Here is a 25,530-nt window from a genome sequence, read left to right on the forward strand (position 1 = left end):
GCCCTTCTGGGGGCTTGCTCTCGGGGTCTGGGGTCTGTGGGTCCCCTCTTCTCTCCCTCACTAGCCTGTGGGGGCGCTTCGCCACCACAGACCTCCCCCCTTAAGTTGCCTTGTGGCGGCTGATTTTCTCTTGCGACGGCATGTGTCACCTGCGGCTCCTCCCTATGGATGTGGCCCGTACCTTCCTCTGCATCGTCTGCGCCTCCCCACCTGGACAAGAAGTCAGCCACAAAGTTATCTTGGCCCGGACGGTGTATCACCGTGAATTTGAATGGCTGTAAAGCCAAAGCCCAGCGGGTGATCCTGGTGTTCATGCTCTGTTTCTGTGTTAACCACTGTAGTGGTGCGTGGTCTGTTACTACCATGAATTCCCTCCCCATCAGGTAGTACTTAAAGTATTCTATTGCCCAGCGTATTGCCAGGCACTCCCTCTCGATGGTAGCATACCTGGTTTCTGCATGACTGAGTTTCCTGCTGGCAAAGGCAATTGGGCGCTCCTCCTGCCCGTGTTTCTGCAGTAACACTGCTCCCAGCGCCCATCCTGATGCATCAGTCTGTAAAATGAAAGGGGCGTTAAAGTTAGGCGTGTGCACGACAACATCATGGCGCATTGCTTCTTTCAAATTCTGGAAGCTCTTTCGCATCCCCGGTGTCCATTTCAGTGGCGTCACAGATTTCCCAGCTAACGCGTCTGTAAGTGGTGTGGCGAGCGTCGCGAAGCAGGGTATAAATCGCCGATAATAGTTAACGAGTCCCAAGAAGGAACGCAGTTGTTTGCGGGTTCTCGGTTCCTGGAACTGCCTTATAGCCTCAATCTTATCTGCGAGTGGCCGAACTGTCCCTCGGCCTACTCGAAATCCTAGGTATGCTGTTTCTTTCCCCGCCAGTTTACATTTCTTCGGGTTGGCGGTCAGCCCTGCTGCTCGGAGTTCCCCCAGGACTGCTCTGAGGTCTTGGAGGTGTTGTCGCCAGCTGGCAGAAAATATAATGATGTCATCAATGTATGCCGTCGCGTATGCTGCGTGGGGTGCCAGTAGGTTGTCCATCAACCTTTGAAACGTCGCAGCTGCTCCGTTGAGGCCGAAGGGCATCCGCGTGAATTCGAATAGGCCCCATGGGGTCCCGAAGGCTGTTTTGGCACAATCCGTGGGTCGCATCGGGATCTGCCAATATCCCTTTGCCAAATCAAGCGTGGTTATATACTGTGCTTCCCCGATTTTCTCAACGAGGTGAGTGACATGGGGCATCGGAAAGGCATCAAACGTAGTCAGGGCATTGAGCTTCCTGTAGTCTATACATACGCGCAATGACCTATCTGGTTTGATGACGGGGACTATGGGGCTCCGCCATGGACTGCGGGACGGTCGTATAATCCCTTGTTCTTGCATTCTCATGATCTCTTGCCGTATTTCCTGTTGCCACCGTTGAGGTATCGGCCTCCATCTCTCCCTCACCAGTGCTCCCTGAGGGGTCCTGATTTCATGTTCTACTCCCGTTACTTGTCCCGGGATCTCTTGGAACACTGCCCTAAATTCCTCTATCAAAGCTAGTAATTCTTGCTGTTGGTGATGGCCCAACTCCTTACCCATCTGTACTGACCCCTCCTTCCCGGATCTCCCTAACCCGGGACACAGCGGTCCCAGGTCCTCCTTTGTATCCTCGTCTAGGGCCAACCAGCCCTGAGGAGTTTTCCACTCCCTGAACAGATTCACGTGGTAAACCTGTCGTTCCCGGCGGTGACCTGGTTTAAGCAATTCGTAATCCATGGGCCCTACTTGTCTCACCACAGTAAATGGTCCCTGCCACATAGCCAGCTGTTTGCTGGAGGAGGTTGGCAGCGATACTAAAACTTTGTCCCCCGACTGGAACGTCCGTGTTTTCGCCTTCTGATTGTAACCCCTTTCCTGTATGCCTTGGGCATCCCTCAGGTTTTGCCTGGCGATCCGTTGGGCCGTGGAGATTCGGTCTTGTAGCTCCTCCTGGTACCTCTCCGCCGACACCCCTAAGCCTATTGGCTTCTCCCATTCTTCCCTTACGATTTGTAGCAGTCCCCGAGGGCTATGGCTGTACACCAACTGAAATGGGGAGTACTGGGTTGACTCTTGCGGCACGTCCCTTATGGCAAACAACAAGGGTGTCAAGATAGTATCCCACCTCCGTGGGTCTTCCTGGGCACACCGCCTGAGCATCCGCTTGATGGTCCCATTTAACCTTTCTACCAAACTGTTAGTTTGGGGATGGTAGACCGAGGTCTTTAGCTGTGTGATGCCGAGGGTTTTACATAAAGCCTTCATTACCCCAGACATAAAGTTTGTTCCCTGGTCTGTGAGTATCTCCCGAGGTATGCCCACCCGTGCTATCCACTTAAGAAGTTCTTCCGCTACTTGAGTGGCAGTTATGGACCTTAGGGGCACGGCGTCTGGGAAACGGGTGGTATAATCTACCATCACCAGGATATATTGGTATCCGTTATGAGACCTGGGGAGGGGTCCTACTATATCCAGGGCGACCCGCGAGAACGGTGTCTCTACTATTGGCATGGGCTTCAGGGGTGCCCTTGGGGGCTTCCATTCCTGGGCCCTCTGACACTCTGGGCATGTGGACCTTTCCACATCCTCTTGGAGACGAGGCCAAAAGAATTCTTGGGCCAGCCTCGCCCAGGTCTTGTTACGTCCCAGATGGCCACCCAGGGGTGAGTCATGGGCCAGTCTCCACACCACTTGGCGAAGTGAGGTCGGGACCACTAATTGTCTCCCCCGTATGGTACCCTCCTCACCCTGTTGGACCCGATATAATAGCCCCCCTGTTACCTCGAAGCCGGGACGCCCCTGTGAGGGTCCTTCCCCGGGGTCAGCGTCCCACATCCGCTGCAGTTCCGAGTCCTCATGTTGTGCCCTACGAAATTGGGCCGCACTCACGAACTGTTCTAGGTCGATGTCGCCTGTCACTGTTTCGTTGCGACGGGCTGGGCCCTCGCCGGCCCATCCGTCGCCCCTCTTGATCCGGTTCCTCGCCTCCTGCGTAGCCCTCACTCGCTCAAGGACTGTATAGAATGGGCTCCATTCTCGGCCTAGTATCATCTCACATGCCAGGGTCGGGGCAATTCCAACTCGTAGCTCTCCGCTAAACTCCATCACCCTAAGCGGAACATAGCACGTCTGGAACCGCATCTCCCCTAGTATACAGGTCATCGTCAGGGGCCCCTCACTCTTCCGTTCCCTCTGCGGAGCGAGGTCTGCCCGAAGTAGGGAGTGGGAACATCCCGTGTCCAATGTGGCCTTAACCACCCTGTCTCCAACCCATGCGGTTACTACGGGCCGGTTCCATCCCTTGTTCTGGGTTGCCGACCCGAAACTGCAATTCATGGGTTCCCCTCTCTCCGCCTCTTTGCCTCTATCCTGGGAGGGTGGATATCCTGTAGGGGTGCGACTCAGCTCGCTCAGGCCTTCCCCACAATCACGGGAGATGTGTCCGGTTTGCCCACAGCGGTAACACACCACCCCTTTTGGTGGCCCTCGTCTGGAGACCGTTCGCCTTTCCCCTTCGCTTGTGAGTCCCTCTTTCGTGCCTCGGGAGCCTCGTCCGTATCCCTGTTCCCCCTCCGAATTCGCAAAGGCCTCCGCCAAGTGAAGTGCCTCTTTGCTAGTTTGCGTCTGGTGTCTGCGTACCCACCTCTGGGCATCCTCTTCCAAATCCCATAGGAATTGTTCTAACAGGATCTGATCCATCACGCCCGCCCGGTCGAACTTGCCGGCTGGCAACCATTTGTTGAGTGAGTCCCTTAAAGCTTGCAACAACCCCCGGGGTCGCCTGGCCTCCTTGGACTTTCGGGCTCTAAAGGCCTGACGATGACTTTCTGGTGAAATCTCAAGCCTGTAGAGGATTGCTGCTTTCACTGTCTCGTAATCCCGAGCTTCGTCCCTTGATAGCGCTCGGTAGGCCGCTTGGGCCTGATCTATCACCAGCGCCCGCAGGTGGTGGCCCCACTGACCACGGTCCAACCCTGTCTGGATGGCTGTCCTCTCGAATGCCTCGATATAAGCTTCTGGGTCATCCTCCCTAGTCATCCGGGGCATTTTAAATAAAGCAGCATTTCGCTGTATCCACTCCTGCTGGTGTGCGCCCTGTTGTTGCTGCACTGCCAGCACCTTCCCTATGGCCTGGATAGCCTGCGTAAGCAGCTCCGTGGGCGCGAGGGCTGGCTGCTGCATCGCTATCGGGTCCCGGGTCGGGACACTGTCCCTTTACCACCGTACGAGAATGACGCCGTTTCCCGGCCAATGCACCACTGTGGAGCCTGCGCCTCGCTCCGCCTGGCCTATCGGGGTGTTGCCCCTCCCCTCAACTCACCTGCCGCGACTTGGATGTACTCAATTACCTTCAGAGGGGTCTACAGTGGAGATCTTTATCCTGGGTGGGGCCTCCCGATAGACGGTGTTACTCACGGTTATCGGACGCGGTGATCCACGGGGCTCCGCCTCCCCTACACCCCGTCCACACGCCAACCGCTGGGTGATGCGTTCCAGATGTTGCCAGGCCCAGTATGATGGCCTCTGACCGGTTCCCCGGTTCCCGGTCGCCCTCCCTCCTGCTGGGAGGGGTTCCTCCTTTCTCCTCTCTTACAGATAATACTCCTCCGAATCAGGGGGAGCTGGTGGGTGCTCCCCCTGGTTCCAGCCCCCTCCTGGGGCCTCCGCTGTCTCCCCTTTCCTCCCGTCCGCAGAGCGCTCCCCTGCCTCCTGGGTGTCTGCCGCTTCAGGATGCAGAGTGAGTGCCTCGGCGTGCACTCTCTGACTGCCTTTCGCTTTACTGTTTGCGAAAGGCTTCCAGCTCTTGCCTGTAGCACGGGCAGCACACCCATACTCTCTCTCCCTGGCTCTCCTCCCCTCCCTGTCCTGTCGGTGTTTTTAAACCTTCCCGCAGCAGCTGCTCCGGCTGCTGGGATTGGCTCAGCTGTTCGCCGCGCGGGGAACAGCTGTTGCCAGAGCCGGCGTAATGATGGCTCGCGCGGCTGCAGCCACGGATGCGGCTCTTCCTCCCGCTGCTCCTCAGCCGGTACGTATGTCCTTCTGGGGGCTTGCTCTCGGGGTCTGGGGTCTGTGGGTCCCCTCTTCTCTCTCTCACTAGCCTGTGGGGGCGCTTCGCCGCCACAGAGGCACTAAGCACAAGTGATCAAATCGGGGTCCCTGCTGTGGCTGGTTTGCGGTTGGGCAACCAAGGTAACAGTTGGCCAAGCCAACTATTAAAAGCTTCCTTTAACCATTCCACGCTACTGAAAATACCTGTAGAACTCTAGCTAGACGTGCATACAACATTGCTAAAGTATTACATTATATATAAATAATATAAATATACAGATCAAAATGTAAGTTCTCTAGTACAAACAAAGCTAAAAGCAAGTCTCATCTATAGGTTTAAATTAGGTACATTACAGTCTTTCTGTAGTTTACTATGCCAGGGTAGGAGAACAGGCCCTCCGATGAGAGGCTGAGAGCCATGGGACTGTTCAGCCTAGAAAATGCAGGCTCAGGGTGACCTGGTGGCTGCCTATAAGTATATAAGGGGTGTACATCAGGATCTGGGGGAATGCCTGTTCACCAGAGAGTCCCAAGGGATGACAAGGTCAAATGGTCACAAGCTTCTGCAAGACTGTTTTAGGCTGGACATAAGGAAAAACTTCTTTACTCTCCGAGCCCCGAAGGCCTGGAATAGACTGCCTCCAAAGTGGTGCAAGCACCTACTCTGGACTCTTTTAAGAAACATTTGGATGCTTATCTTGCTGGGATCCTTCGATGCTATCCGACTTCCTGCCCCTGGGGCAGGGTGCTGGACTTGATGATCTTCTGAGGTCCCTTCCAGTCCTTATGTCTATGAAATCTATGAAACTTTGGGTTTAGATCAACACCTACTACTCTTGAAAATCTGACCCTTTAAAGCTGGTAATTGTTAGTTGGGTGGTTTTGGCTATTTATTTATTTTAACAGCAATTCCAAAGAGAAAGAAAGGTTTGAGCTGAGAACAAGAAAGTAGCAAAAGCAAAGGAATGAAATAAAAGTATTTGAAAAAGGCAGAAAAAAAGAACACTCATAAGAATTAGAGGGGAGAATAAGAAGCTGGCCTGTGTCTGAAACCGCAATCTAGGCCTTGTACCAAGGATATATACCAATTAGAAGTGCAGCTGCTATGCTAATGTCTATCTACGGGCTTCAGTCAAACTTAATTCTTCCAAGTTATTTCATAGCATATATCTACTTGCTTCAATAATGCAAACTGTGGTTAAGGACAGTTTCAACTCCTATTGGTTTCAATGGGAGCTGAGGCCCCATCAGCCCCTTGTAACACTGGACCTTAAACACCCAAAGGCACCACAAAAGGTTGTTATGAAAGTTTGGTCTTTTAAAATTCTGATTCATTTACCTGACAGTAAATATTTTAACCCTGAAAGCCAGTCTTCTCACCTGTTCATTGATAGCATTTTTCTTCTCAGGACGGTTTAGCATTATCTTAGTGATGTTGTCTTTAGTGGTAAGCTCTATGGTTTCATATCCACCCTTGCGCTCAGCAGTGGTATCTTTCACTTGGCTAGAAGACTCAGAGACTAAGCTTGACACAAGTTCAACATATTTCTGTCTGGCATCTTCCTGTGGTGAAGAAAATCCCAAATTATGATTAAATAAATACTGAAGTCCAACCTGGTGAGCTATGCTTATGCTTAGTACAATAAACTGAAATAAGTTTATTTTTAGAATAAAAAGAGCTTGAAAAATCTGTTTTAAAATGGAAGCTGTCTTCATGAGGGGGTGATGAAGCTACAAATTAGGAGTTTACTATAGAAGCCAGTGGTAGGTTTTGTCTCTGGTTGGAAATCAGGGGCAAAAGGATGCAGTCAAGTACTGCCAGATGGAGGCTAAAGAGCCTTATAAAGGAGTCTGGTGAATACCGAGATTATCACTTTCTTTCCAGATTCAGGACAAAAGCGCACTTAAATCAGAGTATATACTCAACAACACATAAAAACAACTAAGACGACAATTGTAACAGTTGCCTGCATTTGATCCTGCATGCACAAAACCCCCATACTGTATTGTGTGTGATTATGTGATATAAAACCTAAGGGTGACAGGGGACCAAGAGGAGTGTAACGTGTTCCACCACCACACCACACATGGCAAGTTTTCCAGTTTGGTCTTTCTGTTCCTCCTGGCTGAGGCTGAATTAGTTTACTACCTGTATGCTGTTTGTTGCCAGCTGCTAGCACTTATTTTTCTTCCTTAAATGTTTAATGAGTGCAGCTGGCTCTGGTGTGTTTGACTCAAAGAACTCTCCAACAATCACTGCTAACAAACATCTTGTTCTGATAAAGTTGCACAATACTTTTTTTTTAAATGACATTTCAATGTTTATTCATAGAAGGCTGGGAACTTTTACGGAAAGCAGTCTCTCTTCATCCTCAGAGCATTAAAATGACTCTCTCATTCTAAGCAATGGGAATGCAATATCCCACTGCAAGTGGTTAACTTACAAACAAGATTTACAAGTGGTGATATGAACATAAGTTCATGGGGCCCAGTGCTTATTGGTTCCTCCCAGAACCACAAACACAAATTAAAATAGGAGGGAGAAATTTAATCATTTCTGAAATTCCATGTAGATTTTAGGTCAGTTCTGATTTCAAACAAACCTGCTCACCCCCTCTGTACTTTTATTTGTCTTTCCAATAACTGGAGGTTAGGATTTAACGTTTCCCTATCAAGTGCTGATTACCCTAATAGCATCAAAAAGAACAGGCGGTTTCATTCTTTTAGTTCATCATTTGACCTTAGCAAGAGCAGGAAATACAGTGAATTTGGGTCTCTGGAGGAACAAAAACGAAGTTATCCAGTATGCTTATCAACGTAATTATGCATCAATTTGGGTCAGTTTTAAAAAAGAATGACTACCTTTTGGCCAGTGTAAATCTCATCTACAAAATTTGAACCTGTATTTTTTAAAACTAGGAAATGACTTAAAGGCACTAGTTTTAGTACATGCATCTCTTAATACTTCCCTCTTGGGCATCTACATTCAAGTTGTTAAATAGTAAGGAGCAAGTATCGCAAGCCCAAGTTGTGTCCTCAGAATGAAAAGCCTCTTTCTGGGAAATCTGGCTCTGCAATCTAGGTCCACATTCAGTCACTGATTTGGAATTGGGGGTGGATCCAGAGGGGGTGCAGTGGCATAACTGCACACTCCTTTTAGATTGGACCACACTGCCGGAAGCTCCGGGGACTTTTTAAAGTTCCTAAAGCCGGTGAAAATACTCTCTCCTTTCCCCTTCCTGTTCAAAGAAATGCTTCCTTCCGCCCCTGCAGTCCCAAGGGCAAAGAAATTCCAGAGCCATTCCTGCCTGATGTGCAGGGACTGTGCTCAGCTGGGGATGGGGACAAGGGCAGCAGGGATGGACAGGGGTTTCCTTTCCCCACACTGTGACCAGGCAGGGTAGAGGGAACTCTCCAGTCACTTTGTTGCACCGTCCCCTCCCAGCCCTGCTCAGCCCGGGCTGGCTTTGGAACTTCCTTGCCCCTCACCATAGAGAATGTAGCAGGGACAGGCAAGGAAGTGGGGTGGGGGTGAGTGAAAGAGATGGGAAGGGGACAACCTCTGAGTAGGAAGGGGAAACGAGTGGGTATTTTTACCTGCTTTAGAATTTTAAAACCTCTGCAGAGGCTCCTGCAGCATGGTCTGCCTGCAGTGGTAGGGCAAAAGAGGCTGGGAGCAGTGTGTGCTGCCACCCATGCAGTGGGAGTTGCTAGTTCTACATGCCTCTTTGGGAAATCCTGGATCTGCCCGTTTACCCTGCTCCCAGCCTGTTAACCCATTCTGTATAAAGCTTCTCACTTCACCTTTAAAGGTGAGTTGTGATAGATCTTGGATTTAATAGTAGAGTGTGATCAAGGTCCAAGTACTATTACTATTATTCTCCCCCAAATGTTTACCCAAAATGAAAAGACTTCTAGAAGCAGATGAGCTTGTTTAAAATTGATCCAAAATTGAGCCACAGCAATTATAGCTGCACTCTTTGCATTTCTTCAGCATTCTTTGAAGAATCACTAAAAGTGGAAGCAGTGTTCCTGTGTGAACCTATTGTGAAGACTGAAACATCTAAGAAACCTGGTAGAAATAGTTAACAAATGTTCAAGTGCAAGACTAGATGATTGTGACTAAAATTACATGGAAGAGACAGACTCTGTCCTGAGCAGTTCAGAGGGAACATGGCAATAGCTAACCCCTGATTAAATCCAATGGACCCACGTTCAAAACTTAAGCCTACTTCATACAAGACATATGACTAGCAAAATGTTATTCCCTCACCTTTGCCCTGAAGATGCCTTGTGTGGTACTGCCCTATGATATCTCCCTTTAAATCTTAAAGATCACCATCAGTAGTCTGATAGCATACACAACACTCGGTGATGAAAAAGGGTATTTGTATACCTCAGGGCAACCTACATAACCTGGTGCAGAAGTGCAGCATGCTTGAACTTTCGAGAGGCATGCCATGCTCCTCAAATCACAGAAGCAATGCTTCCAACTTTCTTCAACTAATCCCTCTGCCATCTGATACAGCACTGCACACAAAACAACACTTCCCGCCACCCCCTTTGTCATTGCTTTAACTAGTTGTTACAGCATCAGGTTTAGTGAGAAATTTTCAGTGGCTACTGGCAGTTCCTGGGGGACAGTGTTCTAGTTGTATTGCAGGGGCTGCGTGCACTTTGATCCAGTCTCAACATTGGCAACTACATCTGTGAAATACAGTAGCACTGCTGAGAGGAGGCAATCCAGCCTAGAGCATCCTGAAGCAATAATCTAAGTGTAGATGGTTTCTAGGGCTGTGCAAAGCTTCAGTAGCCACTTCAATTCGGAGATCTGGCCTGATTTGGTGACCGAATCTGAATCGAATCGAGAGACCAATTAAAAGCTCCAAATCAAATCGGAAGCCTCTGAATCAATTCAGAAAAGATTCGGCCCAATTCGGAGATTTGGCCATAGACTAAACAGACAGCAGTCCTTACCACGCTGGACACAACTGCCAAGTCTGTTGGGGTTGGGGAAGGGAAGGGGAATGGGGAAGGGAGGGTTTGGGGCTGGGATAAGCTGCTCAGCCGGGGCAGGGGGGCACGGGACTCGGGGAAGGTATGAGATGCAGACGCAGCAGCACTAGGAGCAGCGGGGTAGGGCGCGTGATGCAGGCATGGCTTGCTCCGGGTGGAAGGAGAAAAAACCTTCAGAGTATAAAATAGACAGATATCCAAAGCAGGACGTTCAGCTAGTATACAATGTGCTTCCAAGCTCTACCTGATTGGTTAATAAAGGGATGTCAAGCAATAAGTTCATAGTTCTACTTTATTTACCTTAGACAAACTGCCGAGAGAATTCCATGCATCCCATTTGGCCTTCTTGACAAAGTCAAGCATACCTGGTTTTGCAGAACTGCAGGGACCCTCAGTTGCCTGTATAAAGAAAAAACAAATTCACATGAACCTTTGAGTAAGTTCAAATTTTTTTCTCCAAAAAAAATAGGACAAAGAACATAGTCCTGGCATAATGTTACGTAATCCTGGCCCAGAGGTCTGCCTGGCCTGTTTTAAAATATTTATGTATTTAAATTTCTCAGCAACTTTTCATTATGGTAGAGACGCCAACCATTTTAATTTAAGAATAAATATGCACATACACTATTTATAAAAAGGCACTGCAAGTAAGAAAACTCTAAGAAACAAAGGGATTCAGACTTCAGAAAGGCACATTTTAGCTTGACTTTACCATGCCTTATTTAAAGCTTTTAATATTCCCCTTTCTTATATCCTTCACCTTTAAAAATGTCATAGCCACTTTTTAAACAGAAGGTATCTGACCTACCTGTTTGAACAATGCATAGATCTTCAATTTTACTTCATTCCCAGGATCAGTTTTCAAAAGTTTCAGCTGACCACTTGCCTTTTCAAAGTCTTCCTGGCTGACAGACATAGTAGCTCCAGTCACATGCAGCTGAACAAAAGGCAAACAAACTGCCTGCACTGTCCTAGTTATAAGGGGAAAACATCTTGTTGGTTGCTTGGTTAAAAATCTATTCTAGAGATAAACAGGCTATTTTTCAAGAGAAATATTTCAGATTTGCATTTATTTTTGAATATTCACAGGCACACAAATCAATACCAGAGGTCACAAAGTACAAAACAGTTATGGTGTAGTTGCTTTGATACAATGAGAAGCATTATTCACCTTGGACATTATTCACCTGTGAACTTAACTGTGTCCTAAATGTAAAGTAAAGGGCTGGATGGAATACCAAAGGCAAGCAACAGCTGGAAAGCAGCTAAAGAGGTGGAGTGGGGGATGGAACATTATATGATCAGAAGCCAGGCAAGCAGTTTAACAACAATAGCACAAGGGGCAATACTAGTTTTTAATCTTGAATCATAACCTTCCTCGTTCTATCTACACCAGCTAGATCAGGGAATATTAAAGAAAAAAATATTACTGTGTTCAATATATTAAAACCTATCAATGTCTAATAAATTTTTTCTGTTATATCACTAGTTCTCTTCAAGTCCAGGTATATAACATAATAAAGCACTGGAGTCTTAAAACCTGATTCTCCTCTGTTCTATACCTGCATGCCAAATGATCAGGATAGTTTTTTTTATTCAATAACACTATAAAGCTAAAGATCAGGCTTAAGCAAGAGAGACAAAGAGGTATGTAGCCAAGCTCCCTAGTCCACATCATGGTAAATTAATTTTATTACCAGTCTGAGAAACTTTCAAATTGCCAACAAAAAATTAAAAACCTTACTGAGGCCAAAATTACAAGACTGTGTTGGAAATGTATAGCTTTATCATTCTGAGGCAGTAACAGGGAATGCTGTTTTCACATAAAGGATCCGGTACAGTACGAACAAATTTCTTTCTGGATCAGATATTGAACGTGGTTTGGCCCAACTGCACACTAGAAGCACATCACCACTTAGTGCACTTGTCTGTGGCTGCTTAATTTCTAGGGTGCCAGACTTTTAACATGGAGAGCACGAGGGAGGAAAATTAAACTGGGGTTATTTGACCCAGCAGTCTTTGCTGCCCAGAGCAGGGGGTTGGACCTGATGATCTCACAAGGTCCTTTCCAGCCCTAAACTTCTGTGAATCTCAAATTTCACTTGAAGTATATTCTAATCTATATTGTTAGAGATCAATACTGAAAGCATGCAGCAAGAACAAACAAGTGCAGTAACACTTGCCCAAATGTAAAGGACCTGCATTCATGGAGCTGTGAACTATTATCTCATCTTACTGAGGACTCTCTTTTCACAGGTGTAGAACTTAACATTTTTCAGAGATGTTGAATAATTATCTTGCTGCTTAATTTGCCATTTTGCTGCAGCAGGGCTCATGTACTCTAATTTTCTGCACAAAAGAGATGTAATAGGAATACAGTCCAGTAAACATTATTTTGCACTGTTCCATAAAGCCAGAGCTGAAGTAGCCCAGGATCAAGGCCAATAGAAAATGTAAATTGTCTAGTAGGGCTGCCTGGACAACACCTGAAACCTGAAAAATGGACAAGATGAACTACTGAAGTCTGGTTCCTCTTTATTTAATTGACAGAGGACCAAAGGAAAAGAAGGCTGGCTTTGAGCCTGGGGAACTGCCAAATCCACAGAGCCTGAACAATGTTGTAAGGGACAAAAGTAAGTAAATTTTGTAAATGAATGTTTTTCAGTGTGGACAACAGTGGTGTTTGGAAGTGTGAGAGAAGGAAATGAAGGATTTTTCAGAAGGATAAAAGAAATCTAACACACTGCTAAAGAGTATAGAGATTCTTAAAGAACAAATGACTTTCTAATCTAGACTGTGGTCTCATAGGTACTCCTGAGTACAGAAAGCTCTGACTACAGAGGAGCAGAGATTTGCAATAAAAGCTAAGACTGACAGAATATGTTGACAGATTACTCTTGGCAAATATCAAGGAACCTAATAATAATGCTTGGGAAAATAAGCAGGCATGTCTTGACTACAGTTCAATATCATGAGAACCAAAGAGTTGAGAGACAAGATAAAAAAGTAGATAAGTTATGGAGTTGCTGTAGTAAATCCACTATGAATACTTCAGATAGTTTCTAAACCTTCCTTCCTTCTCTACCTTTATGAAGAGTTCCTTTCTTCTTGGATCTCACCTATAGTTTTAGCCAGACCAGTGCTGTCCAAATGGCAACCTATGGGCCGAATGAGGCACCCAAAGGTTTAAATGCACCCCTCAGGCTCCCACCTGGCTGTCACTCCCCCTTCCCATGTTGCTTCTACCACAGTGGCCAAGTTCCTCCTGCTTCTATTTCCTGTCCTGGAGGCATGGCAGCACAGTGGGATGGGGTAGGAGTGCCTGTGCTGCTTGCATGTCAGGGAAGGGGAGTGGGGTGCTTGTGCTGCATGCATGTAGCAAAAGAGGAAGCTGGGCTGTCCATGCTGCAGGTGAGCTGCACATGCAGTCATGGCGGGGAATGGCTGCTGATGCTGGGGCAGGGGAGGACCGGGGGGAGCTACCTGCACACATCTATGTAGCTTGCAGACCCTGGGGCTGTAGCCCAAGCTGTGCGTGGCTCCCAACTGCGTAGAAGTTGAACAGCCCAGATAGAGATGATTTCCGTTCGTGGTCGATTTCATTTACTCAGACCAACCATTTTAGAGCTCCTGAAAGAATGGTGGAGTCCACTTTTTCCAAAACAAGTTTTAATCCACTCGAAAAAACAAAAAGTGTAAAAAAAAAAATTAAGTGAGGTTTGATTAAGTTAAGACCAAAGTTTTCAAAACAGAATGCTTGTACTGAAGTTCTAAAAATCCATCTTTAACTACTTAAAAGTACTCATTTTTTTCCCCAGCCAGAAATGGGTAACCTAATTTGTCTGTACTAGGGATGTAAATATCTTTAAAAAAATATTTGTTTAACCTCCTCTAATTATATCAGTTAAATGATGAACCAATAACACATGCCTAGTGGGGCTACAGAGCCCTGCCCTGTGCAGGGGAGGGGTGTAGCTGCCTGCTCGGAGCAGTGCAGGAAGCCAGGGGCCATGCACAGACCCATTGGGATACAAGACTGGAGAACAGGTACGAGGCCCTGGCGACCCTGCAGGAGATGGAAGGGGAGGAGGAAACCCTTGGGCAGGAAGAAACACCACATTCTTCACACTCCGAACAGGTCAAGAGATCCAACAGGACCCAAAGGAGGAGGCGACGAGAGCTCGTCATAGGCGACTCCATCCTGAGAGGTACGGAAGGGCCCATCTGTCGCCAGGACCCCTCAGCACGAGAGGTATACTGCTCCCCTGGAGCAAAGATTCGGGATGTGACGGAGGTAATCCAGGCCAGGATCAAGCCCACCGATTACTACCCCATGGTCCTAGTCCATGTGGGTACTAATGATGCGGCCAGGACAACCCCCGATCACCTGATGGCAGACTACAGTACTCTGGGCAGCGTGCTGAAGGAGTTCGGTGCACAGGTGGTATTCTCTTCCATCCTACCAGTGAACGGACGCGGAAGACGGCATGAGAACTGCATCCGAGAGACCAACTGGCGGCTTTGGCAGTGGTGTCTCGAGGCAGGCTTCGGCTTCCTGGACAACGACCCGCACATTACAACGAGGGACATGCTCAGCTGGGATGGGCTTCACCTGTCCCCCAAAGGTAAGCGTGTGTTTTCTTCTAGGTTGGCGGATCTCCTCCGGCGGGCTTTAAACTAGGCTCGTCGGGGGGAGGGGAAGATGAGGGCGGGGGAAGCTGTGGACCACCAAACCATGTGGCACCCACAAGGACAGCCCAGCCTGAAGAAAGAGAGCATTGGGAACCTGAAAGCCATGGGGAGGCCAGCACTACGCCACAGGTAAGAAACGAGAAGGTAAGAAACAAAGGGGCCCTTTGGACTCGGAGCGGGGGGGGCAGCAAAGGCACCAGTCGCAGGGCTCAAGTGCCTATATACTAATGCTAGGAGCATGGGAAACAAGCAGGATGAACTAGCGCTCCTGCTTGCACTAAACACCTATGACTTAGTGGGGCTAACATAAACCTGGTGGGATTCATCCCACGACTGGGCAGTACATATTGAGGGCTATAGATTGTACAGAAAGGACAGGGTGGGGAAGAAAGGGGGAGGGGTTGCGCTCTATGTCAATGAGCAATATACATCAACCCTCATCAAGACGGAATCCAAGGATGAGGAAGCAGAAGGATTGTGGGTTAGGCTAAATGGGGGGCAAGGAGAAAGGGATTTGGTGGTAGGGGTCTGCTACAGACCCCCACATCAAGGGGAAGAAAGAGATTCGGGGCTCCTGAGGCAACTCTCGGAGACCATAAAAGCTAAAGAGGCGGTAGTCATGGGGGACCTAAACTACCTGGACATCTGCTGGGAGTCACAGACAGCAAAATCCCACCGCTCACGCAGGTTTCTAACCTGTGTACAGGACCTCCACCTGACACAGGAGGTACACGGTCCCACTAGGGGGAATGCCATACTGGATCTGGTATTGGCAACGGGGGATGACACGGTAGGGGACCTCCAGATCAGTAGCCATCTGGGGGACAGTGATCACCTAATAATAGAATTCACCATAAGATGTCGAGTGGGTAAGGTAACGAGTAGGGTGAAAGTGCTAGACTTTAGGAAAGCTGATCTCAATGAACTCAGGCGATTAGTCAAGGACGCACTGCAGAGTAGGAGATTTGAAGTGATGGGAGCCCAAGAAGGGGGGCTGTGCCTTAAGGAAACAATCCTTCGGGCACAAAGCAAGATGATCCCCGAGTGAGGCAAAAGAGGGAAAGGGGCCAGGAGGCTTCCCTGGCTGACCACAGAAATCCAGGGCAGCCTAAGGGCCAAAAGGGGAGCACATCAAAACTGGAAACAGGGAGAGATCACCAAAGACGAATATACCTCCTCTGCTCGTGCTTGTAGGGAGGCAGTTAGGTGGGCCAAAGCTACCATGGAGCTGAGGATGGCAACCCAAGTAAAAGACAACAAGAAATTGTTTTTTAGATATATAGGGAGTAAAAGGAAAGCCCAGGGAGGAATAGGACCCCTGCTAAATGGGCAGAAACAATTGGTGACGGACAGAGGGGATAAAGCTGAACTCCTCAACGAGTTCTTTGCCTCAGTGTTCCTAAGTGAGGGGCACAACAAGTCTCTCACTGGGGTTGTAGAGAGGCAGCAGCAAGGCACCAGACTTCCATGTGTAGACCCTGAGGTGGTGCAGAGTCACTTGGAAGAACTGGATGCCTTTAAGTTGGCAGGCCCGGATGAGCTCCATCCGAGGGTGCTGAAGGCACTGGCCGACATCATTGCAGAGCCACTGGCGGGAATATTTGAACGCTCGTGGCGCACGGGCCAAGTCCCAGAGGACTGGAAAAGGGCCAACGTGGTCCCCATTTTCAAAAAGGGGAGGAAGGAGGACCCGGCCAACTATAGGCCAGTCAGTCTCACCTCCATCCTTGGCAAAGTCTTTGAAAAAATTATCAAGGCTCACATTTGTGAGAGCCCAGCAGGACAAATGCTGAGGGGAAACCAGCACGGGTTTGTGGCAGGCAGATCGTGCCTGACCAATCTAGTCTCTTTTTATGACCAGGTTACGAAACGCCTGGACACAGGAGGAGGGGTGGATGTTGTATGCTTAGACTTCAGGAAGGCCTTTGATACGGTATCCCCCACCATACTGGTGAACAAGTTAAGAGGCTGTGACTTGGATGACTGCACAGTCTGGTGGGTGGCGAATTGGCTGGAGGGTCGCACCCAGAGAGTCGTGGTAGATGGGTCGGTTTCGACCTGGAAGGGTGTGGGCAGTGGGGTCCCGCAGGGCTCGGTCCTTGGACCGATACTCTTTAATGTCTTCATCAGCGACTTGGACGAGGGAGTGAAATGTACTCTGTCCAAGTTTGCAAATGACACAAAGCTATGGGGAGATGTGGACACGCCGGAGGGCAGGGAACAGCTGCAAGCAGACCTGGACAGGTTGGACAAGTGGGCAGAAAACAACAGAATGCAGTTCAACAAGGAGAAATGCAAAGTGCTGCACCTAGGGAGGAAAAATGTCCAGCACACCTACAGCCTAGGAAATTACCTGCTGGGTGGCACGGAAGTGGAAAGGGATCTTGGAGCCCTAGTGGACTCCAAGATGAACATGAGTCGGCAGTGTGACGAAGCCATCAAAAAAGCCAATGGCACTTTATCGTGCATCAGCAGATGCATGAAGAATAGGTCCAAGGAGGTGATACTTCCCCTCTATCGGGCGCTGGTCAGACCACAGTTGGAGTACTGCGTGCAATTCTGGGTGCCGCACTTCAAGAAGGATGCGGATAACCTGGAGAGGGTCCAGAGAAGGGCCACTCGTATGGTTAAGGGCCTACAGACCAAGCCCTACGAGGAGAGACTAGAGAAACTGGACCTTTTCAGCCTCCACAAGAGAAGGTTGAGAGGCGACCTTGTGGCTGCCTATAAGTTCATCACGGGGGAACAGAAGGGAATTGGTGAGTATTTATTCACCAAGGCGCCCCCAGGGGTTACGAGAAATAATGGCCACAAGCTAGCAGAGAGCAGATTTAGATTGGACATTAGGAAGAACTTCACAGTTTGAGTGGCCAAGGTCTGGAATGGGCTCCCAAGGGAGGTGGTGCTCTCCCCTACCCTGGGGGTCTTCAAGAGGAGGTTGGATGAGTATCTAGCTGGGGTCATCTAGACCCAGCACTCTTTCCTGCTTATGCAGGGGGTCGGACTCAATGATCTATTGAGGTCCCTTCCGACCCTAACATCTATGAATCTATAAGCGCTACTGGGAGCCTTTGACAGGTTGAAAGTCAATTCAGATCATGATCCAATATACTTGCCCAGATTTAACAAAATCTTTAGGTTTTACTTTTGTTTAAAAAAAATCTTCCAGTACTAAGTATGACAAGTACAGAGCATAATATTTCATTCACCTATCATGCAAACCTGTATTTATGTAACATCTGCCACAACAATGTGTAAGTCTACCTAAGAAGAGCCTCAAAGTACTTTTGGTATGGAAGATAGTCTTAAGCTGTGTGTCATAAACTGCACAGTGAGGCAGTCATTTTGTTTGTTGTTTTTTATTCACAATTGAACAAGCAGAGAAGCAGAGGGAACAAAGATACAACTAGAATTATTGCGTACAACAATTTAAAAAAATTTTGCCAGTCATCTTTATGTTATTCAGCACCAGTGTTGCTGGTTTTAAATTAAACTTTGCTGTTTAAACACAAAGAACTACGTTCTCTCTGAAAATATACTACTCGACACTGCATCTGTGACTGATCCAGTGTCACCTGAAATAAATCTCTCATGAAGAGAGCTTGGACTCACGAAAGCTTATGCATCTCTACCCTACCTTCGGACTTACACAGAGGCATTCTTAGCGGTGTTAGCCTGAAGTCAAGTTGAATTCAGGGTAGATTTGCACCCTACTGGCTAACCAAAGTAGACAGATCTAGATATAGATAAAGATATAGATATGAGCTTCAGCTCAGGAAAGCTTGTGTGCTCTGTGTGTGCATGTGTGTATATATGCGTATGTATACACACACACACACATATACAATGTGTGTGTGTGTATTCAAGTGGCACAGATTGAGGGCAGCCCACCTTCCAGGTCCCCCCCCACACACTCACTCACTCTTTGGTTTCTCTGTAAGGTACAAATCTATCCTGCCTTCCTTCAGACTAGCAAAGCAGACTGAAAGATTTTGCTATGATGAGGAGTCAGAGTGCTGCTGTCGCTGTGACAGCCCAGGACATGCGTGAGAGAGCTATAGTTTGTGCTTGTTTGTTTTTTGTAGTTCCTTTTATCGGACCAAGGGTCTCTCCAAACTACACACTGGGTCCAACAGCATATAAAGGGCTGCCTCAGGTGGCAGCTCCCTCTGCCCTGCAGGTCCCCCCCTGCATGTGCACACAAGCACACATGCACTCCCCTTCCATACCCCTCCCCAACACACACAAACACCCCTTATGCAGTGCCAAAGATGCTCACACACACACTTTGGTTAGCCTAAGGCACAAACCTAGTTTGATTAAAAACAAAAACAAACAAACAAAAAAAAACATAAAAACACTGGGAGTAAAGTCTGATTAAGATTTTCAGAGGCAAATGCATGCAGCAAAATTGTAAAACCCCTTTTCCAGGCCCTTTAAAAGCACCTATTGTGTTTGTTTGTTTTTCCTCCTAGCCACAAATTCATAATTCATTTTATACTCAGGGTACCCCAAATTTCCCCCCTCCCAACCCCACACCAAGAGCCCTCTGGTCCTTCGTCTTGAGGTCCCATCCCTCTTGAGGAGCCCTACTTCTCTTATGACTTCCCCTGCTCTCTCCCCCCACCACATAATCGGATTTACCCCAGGAGCTGTGCCTCCCCACCACACATCTGCCTGGAGAACCCGAGTTGGCTCTTTCTTTTTTGGAGCCCAGCTGACAAGTCAAAAAGCAGCAGCTGGGGCCGGGCTGCTCTGCAGGGGACAGGGAGGGGCAGCTGCCCGGCCCTGCGCTGGGGCTAGCCCCGGCCCGTGCAGGCGGGCAGCAGCGCCGCGTTCGGCCGGGCGGGGCCGGCAGCCAATGGGAGCGCAGCCCCCGCGCCCGCGGCTCCCTTGCCCCACGCGCGCCTCACCTGAGCGGCCGCAGGTGCAGCGTCCGGGCCGCGCGGGTGAACGCCGCCATGAGGAGCGCAGCGCCGCACCCGCCCACGGGGGAGGAGCTCCCGCTCGCCACCGCCTCCTCCGCCCCCTGCCGCCGGGTCACGCGCTGCCGGCCTTGGCTTATCCAGAGGCTGGGCTCGTCTGCTTGGGACCGTCGCTTTTCCTAGCTAGGAGGAAGACAGGGAAGGGTGGTACCTTAGTGACTAACTGGCTTTGGAGAAGTGTGAGTGAGCTTTTGCAAGCAGCAGCCTACTTTGCTAGGTGCATTAGGACGCACACAAATTCTGGTGCAGGTAGTGATCCCATAACTGCGTTCCACAGATAGGAAGAGATCGGTGAGTCTCACCAGGGTGTGGCTGAGATCCTTTAAAGGGTGTCACGCGGATGTCACGCAATGTTAGCACTGTTAGGTGTGCAAATGTGATTCACAAGACAAACTCAAGAGATTTCAAGGAAGAATCGTAAGTGCCAAAAGCACTCAGACCTGCTGTGGCCTTTCTGAGCTCTTTGCAACAGAAACATTGATCCGTTGTTTTTCTGCAAAACTGAGCGAAAACGAAGTGCTGGTATTTTCTGAGGAGTGCCTCAAGCCTATGGAGTGGGTCTCCTGTCTAAAAAGGTTAAGAACCATTGGAATAGAACATGATAGACTAAAATTATGAGAAAACATATTTGGATTATATTTCTTCCCCAAGCCACCTCCCTCCCACGAAATAGTACAGTGCGAGGAAGGACAGCACTTGAATATTATTTGAAATAGCTTCACTGGAGTATTGGTAAATATTTGCTGGGGCAAAGGAAACATCCAACATGCTCTTTTAGCCTTCACAGGACTGTAACTATCAATGTTGTAATCCACAAATAGAAGAGTTCAGACAGAGAATTTACTTTTCCATCTAAAACACAGTTCTGATGTACTTAATTTAAAAATGACATCCCTGGAGACATACCAGCTCCACAGAGATCAAAAAGCCAAATCTTGCTGGTTTGAAATGTCTTTGTGTCCTGAGTAGTATTATACAAACACCAATCTAAAGTACATTTGTTGCTTCTCTCTGCACAGGGTAGAATTAAAATCAAAGGCACTGGGTTTCTTTTCTAAATTGTCTTCACTCCATTCTAGTAAATTTTCTTCATTTGTAGTAGTGCATTTTTATTAATAAAAGGCTGAGGTATTAAAATAGCTTTCCCCCCTAACTATAAAAAATAAATGTGTACTTACAATGAAATAAGACTGCTTTCTCCTGAGATTAAGTTTCAGTATCCTCTTCTGCTTGATACTAACAGATAGATGTGATTTTCTCAGCCTCACCTATTTTTTCTTGTTCCAGATAATAACTGGATTGCAAATTTTTGCTTTCAGCAATTAAGGAATGCCTCCTTCCCTTCCTGTTCCCCTCAAGAAAATACAAATGATTTTTACCTTCATACCAACTGACTAAAAACATGTCTATCTTACTCATACCCTGCCTCTGTACAACAGATGATTAAAAGATGTTACTTTGAGGGGAGATTGAAACAATGACCTCCATGAAAAAATCATGGGATTAAGAACACAAAAATGCAATTCTGAGCTAATGGGAATGCATGCTGCTAAAAGTTTAGGAAATACTTCTGTATTGGTAGTGTCAGGTACTTGTAAATGTAAAAACAGATTTGTTAATTGAGAGAAACCATTGACCCAATTTATTCACTGAAGTATCTTGTGACAAGTACATTGCATTATTTAGTAAATATACTGTACTGTACTAGCTGTGTTCTTTTTAACTTCTAAATATGGACTTAACGTATTTTTAGAGGGACCTGTTTGCACAGCATCATTTAGTAGAATGCTTTACATCCTTTTTTTTTTTTTTTTTTTTTTTAAGATTTTCATTTATTATTTTTCTTCCAATGGTGTCTAAAGGCCTGAATCCATGATCAGAGTCCTGGAGCTGAACACATTCTACATTAACCCTGATATAACTGGTTTGGTCTTTTTTGAGCAACCAACCAATTAAACCCACCTCCTCTCCACATGCACACTAATAACACTTAAGAGTTCAAGTTTGTTTTACATGACGTCTTTTCTATGTCATAAATTAGTTGTGAAACTCTCTTCTCTATCTGGAAATACTTGTTTAAGGTTTCTCAAACAGAATATCCGAGGTGCACAATCTTGAGATCAATAAACAAGACTGAAATCTGGGCTCTCCTCCTGGCTGTGCCATATGCTTGTTGTGAGACCTTTGCCAGATCATATGCACCTACATTTTCAAAAGCAGTCATGCATTTTGGAGATGCGTGAGTTTTTGGGTCCAGTTTGAGATGGTTTGGGCCTATCTTTAGAGTTGCCAGTCTCCACCTGTTCTCAAAATCAGGCACAAAACATCTATATCTGGGAACTCAGAAATTTCCCAGTTAAAGTTTTGGCTTTAGGGAAAATAATACTTGCCTCACAACAGTGTGATGAAATGAATTAGTGTTTTAAAACTAATTTGATAGTACCATCTCTAGAAGGTGTTGAGGAAATGGGAAGTATCATTATGTTGGTACATCCAGCTCAGTCCTTATCCATGCAAAACTTACATAGAAACTAATGGTAGTTTTACCTGAGTAAGCATTAAGCAGAGACCTCAGGACCTGGCCTATTGTTGATTAAAGCTCCAACTCTGAAATGTAAGGAACAAACCACCCCTACGCTTGAGAGTTAGTTGCGCTAAATGTACATATTCCAGCTCAGACTTAGGAGATTCAAGCTTGTATTCATTCAAGCTCTTAAGTTTAATTTTAAGCATGTGAGTAGCCTTGTTGAACTGTAACCACATGGTGTTTTTTCTTTTACCTGGAAGAAAGGATTTCAAATACCTGTGTGACAGGGTGACTGAAACACCCTGTCATGGGAACGATAGAGAAAACCCCAAAAAAACAAACTTACCCAGAGAGGCAGGGAAAACTGCACTGAGCCTGGGTGGAAGAAACACTGTGCTCTGAGCAATTAAAGGAACCAACTGGGGCTGCAGCAAATCAAAGGCTGCTGCGGCAAACCCAGCTGCCAGGGCTTGAGCCCAGGAGAAGGGAGAACAGTGCAATCAAAAGGAGAAAGAAAAACCACACCAAAGAAAGAGAGAGAAAACAGTTAGGTCAGGCAGTCAGTGAACGGGAGACTGCCATGGCAGACTCAGCTGGGCAAGAGGGAAATTTAAGGGACGCCGAGAGGGCGTTCAGGAGGTGGCTGGAGAGAAGAAAAGAAGAGAAGAGAGAGAATGCAGAAGAGAATACTGGAATAGAAGACCAACCCCGGAGCTCAAAGGTAAACCCCTGTTCCTCGACTTACCTGGAGGATCCAGCAAAGAAGCTGCTCTGCAGCGGAGAGGTGGTGCAGGAATAGAGGAAACTGCTCGGTTGCTGACTCCCATCCCGGAGCGTGAAGTTAACCACTCTGGGTACCTTGAAGAAAGTGAAGACATGGATGAGATTACTCCGACCCTGAAGGTAAGAGTGGGACTAGAAGCAAGAGTGGCTGGCTTCCCCATGCAAGGAAGAACGGGGCAAGCAGCCAAAGGAGGAGGGAGATTCCTATCAGTGGTCCTTAAGACCAAGACCAGAGTATCAACATCAGAGACCAGTACCAACACACCCAGAACATCTGGAGTGGGTAGGGAGCAGCAGATGGGGATGGTGGATCCCTTCGAAGACCAGTCGATGCCGTGAGCCCCTAACTAACCCTTTGTTTCCCCAAGAGTGTTTCAACATCTATATCCCGTAACATCAAAGGCACGGCAGGAAATTTTTCTGAAAGACTCATAGATTCATAGATTCATAGATGTTAGGGTCGGAAGGGACCTCAATAGATCATCAAGTCCGACCCCCTGCATAAGCAGGAAAGAGTTCTGGGTCTAGATGACCCCAGCTAGATACTCGTCTAACCTCCTCTTGAAGACCCCCAGGGTAGGGGAGAGCACCACCTCCCTTGGGAGCCCGTTCCAGACCTTGGCCACTCGAACTGTGAAGAAGTTCTTCCTAATGTCCAGTCTAAATCTGCTCTCTGCTAGCTTGTGGCCATTGTTTCTTGTAACCCCCGGGGGCGCCTTGGTGAATAAATCCTCACCAATTCCCTTCTGTGCCCCCGTGATGAACTTATAGGCAGCCACAAGGTCGCCTCTCAACCTTCTCTTGTGGAGGCTGAAAAGGTCCAGTTTCTCTAGTCTCTCCTCGTAGGGCTTGGTCTGCAGGCCCTTGACCATACGAGTTGCCCTTCTCTGGACCCTCTCCAGGTTATCCGTATCCTTCTTGAAGTGTGGTGCCCAGAATTGCACGCAGTACTCCAACTGTGGTCTGACCAGCGCCCGATAGAGGGGAAGTATCACCTCCCTGGACCCATTTGTCATGCATCTGCTGATGCACGATAAAGTGCCATTGGCTTTTCTGATGGCTTCGTCACACTGCGGGCTCATGTTCATCTTGGAGTCCACTAGGACTCCAAGATCCCTTTCCACCTCTGTGCCACCCAGCAGGTCATTCCCTAGGCTGTAGGTGTGCTGGACATTTTTCCACCCTAGGTGCAGCACTTTGCATTTCTCCTTGTTGAACTGCATCCTGTTGTTTTCTGCCCACTTGTGCAACCTATCCAGGTCTGCCTGCAGCTGTTCCCTGCCCTCCGGCGTGTCCACTTCTCCCCATAGCTTTGTGTCATCTGCAAACTTGGACAGAGTACATTTCACTCCCTCGTCCAAGTCGCTGATGAAGACATTAAAGAGTATCGGTCCAAGGACCGAACCCTGCGGGACCCCACTGCCCACACCCTTCCAGGTCGAGACCGACCCATCTACCACGACTCTTTGGGTGCGACCCTCTAGCCAATTCGCCACCCACCGGACTGTGCAGTCATCCACATCACAGCCTCTTAACTTGTTCACCAGTATGGGGTGGGATACCGTATCGAAGGCCTTCCTGAAGTCTAAGTATACGACATCCACCCCTCCTCCTGTGTCCAGGCGTTTCGTAACCTGGTCATAGAAAGAGACTAGGTTGGTCAGGCACGATCTGCCCGCCACAAACCCATGCTGGTTTCCCCTCAGCATAATTTGCCCTGCCGGTCTCTCACAAATGTGAGCCTTGATAATTTTTTCAAAGACTTTACCAAGGATGGAGGTGAGACTGACCGGCCTATAGTTGCCCGGGTCCTCCTTCCTCCCCTTTTTGAAAATGGGGACCACGTTAGCCCTTTTCCAGTCCTCCGGGACTTGGCCCTTGCGCCACGAGCGTTCGAATATTCCCGCCAGTGGCTCTGCAATGATGTCGGCCAGTGCCTTCAGCACCCTCGGATGGAGCCCATCCGGGCCTGCCGACTTAAAGGCATCCAGTTCTTCCAAGTGACTCTGCACGAAACACTACCATCTATAGGGAGACGACTTGGCTCTAGGCAGCACACCAGCACCCTCCTACAGCCTGAAACTAAAATGCACATTCACAAGGCCAGATTTACCTTGAATGTATGCGTGAAGTTCCCTGTGAATGAGAGCCCTGCATACACACCTGTAGAAGAATTTGACTTCTAAATGTTGCAGTTTGAACAGGCTGAGTAACAATCACCAAAAAATGTAATATAATGGCACATTGATTCAGTGTCTACTGTAGCAGCATTGTCACCCTAGAATAATTAAGCTAGAAGGCTCTCTAGAGAGGCCTGCATGAACTCATTTGGTAAGGTGATCTAGGTTTATTATTGAGCAAGTCTCGCTGGCAATGCCCTCTCTACAGTTTTACTGCCACTATATGTTAATGATGAATCAAAGGGATTTCCCGTCATCCCTCTTGTATT

At 47.8% G+C, this 25,530-nt stretch overlaps 1 protein-coding gene across 4 annotated transcripts in view; it reads right to left on the reverse strand.

The window, feature by feature from the left end:
- The window catches only part of LOC102561097 (enoyl-CoA delta isomerase 2), a 31,881-nt gene extending 12,079 nt beyond the window's left edge, over nt 1–19,802 (reverse strand). For 2 of the 4 annotated variants that reach the window (XM_059724350.1, XM_059724351.1), the window contains exon 1: nt 448–6,452. In XM_059724350.1, coding sequence (XP_059580333.1) covers nt 448–4,211 — 3,764 coding nt within the window. In that variant the 5' untranslated portion in view covers nt 4,212–6,452. The other 2 variants (XM_014606974.3, XM_019490604.2) reach the window with 2 other exon arrangements.
- Between the last annotated feature and the right edge of the window lie 5,728 nt (nt 19,803–25,530).

The sequence above is a fragment of the Alligator mississippiensis genome, chromosome 3 (genome assembly GCF_030867095.1).
Source record: "Alligator mississippiensis isolate rAllMis1 chromosome 3, rAllMis1, whole genome shotgun sequence".
Taxonomy (NCBI): Eukaryota; Metazoa; Chordata; order Crocodylia; family Alligatoridae; genus Alligator; species Alligator mississippiensis.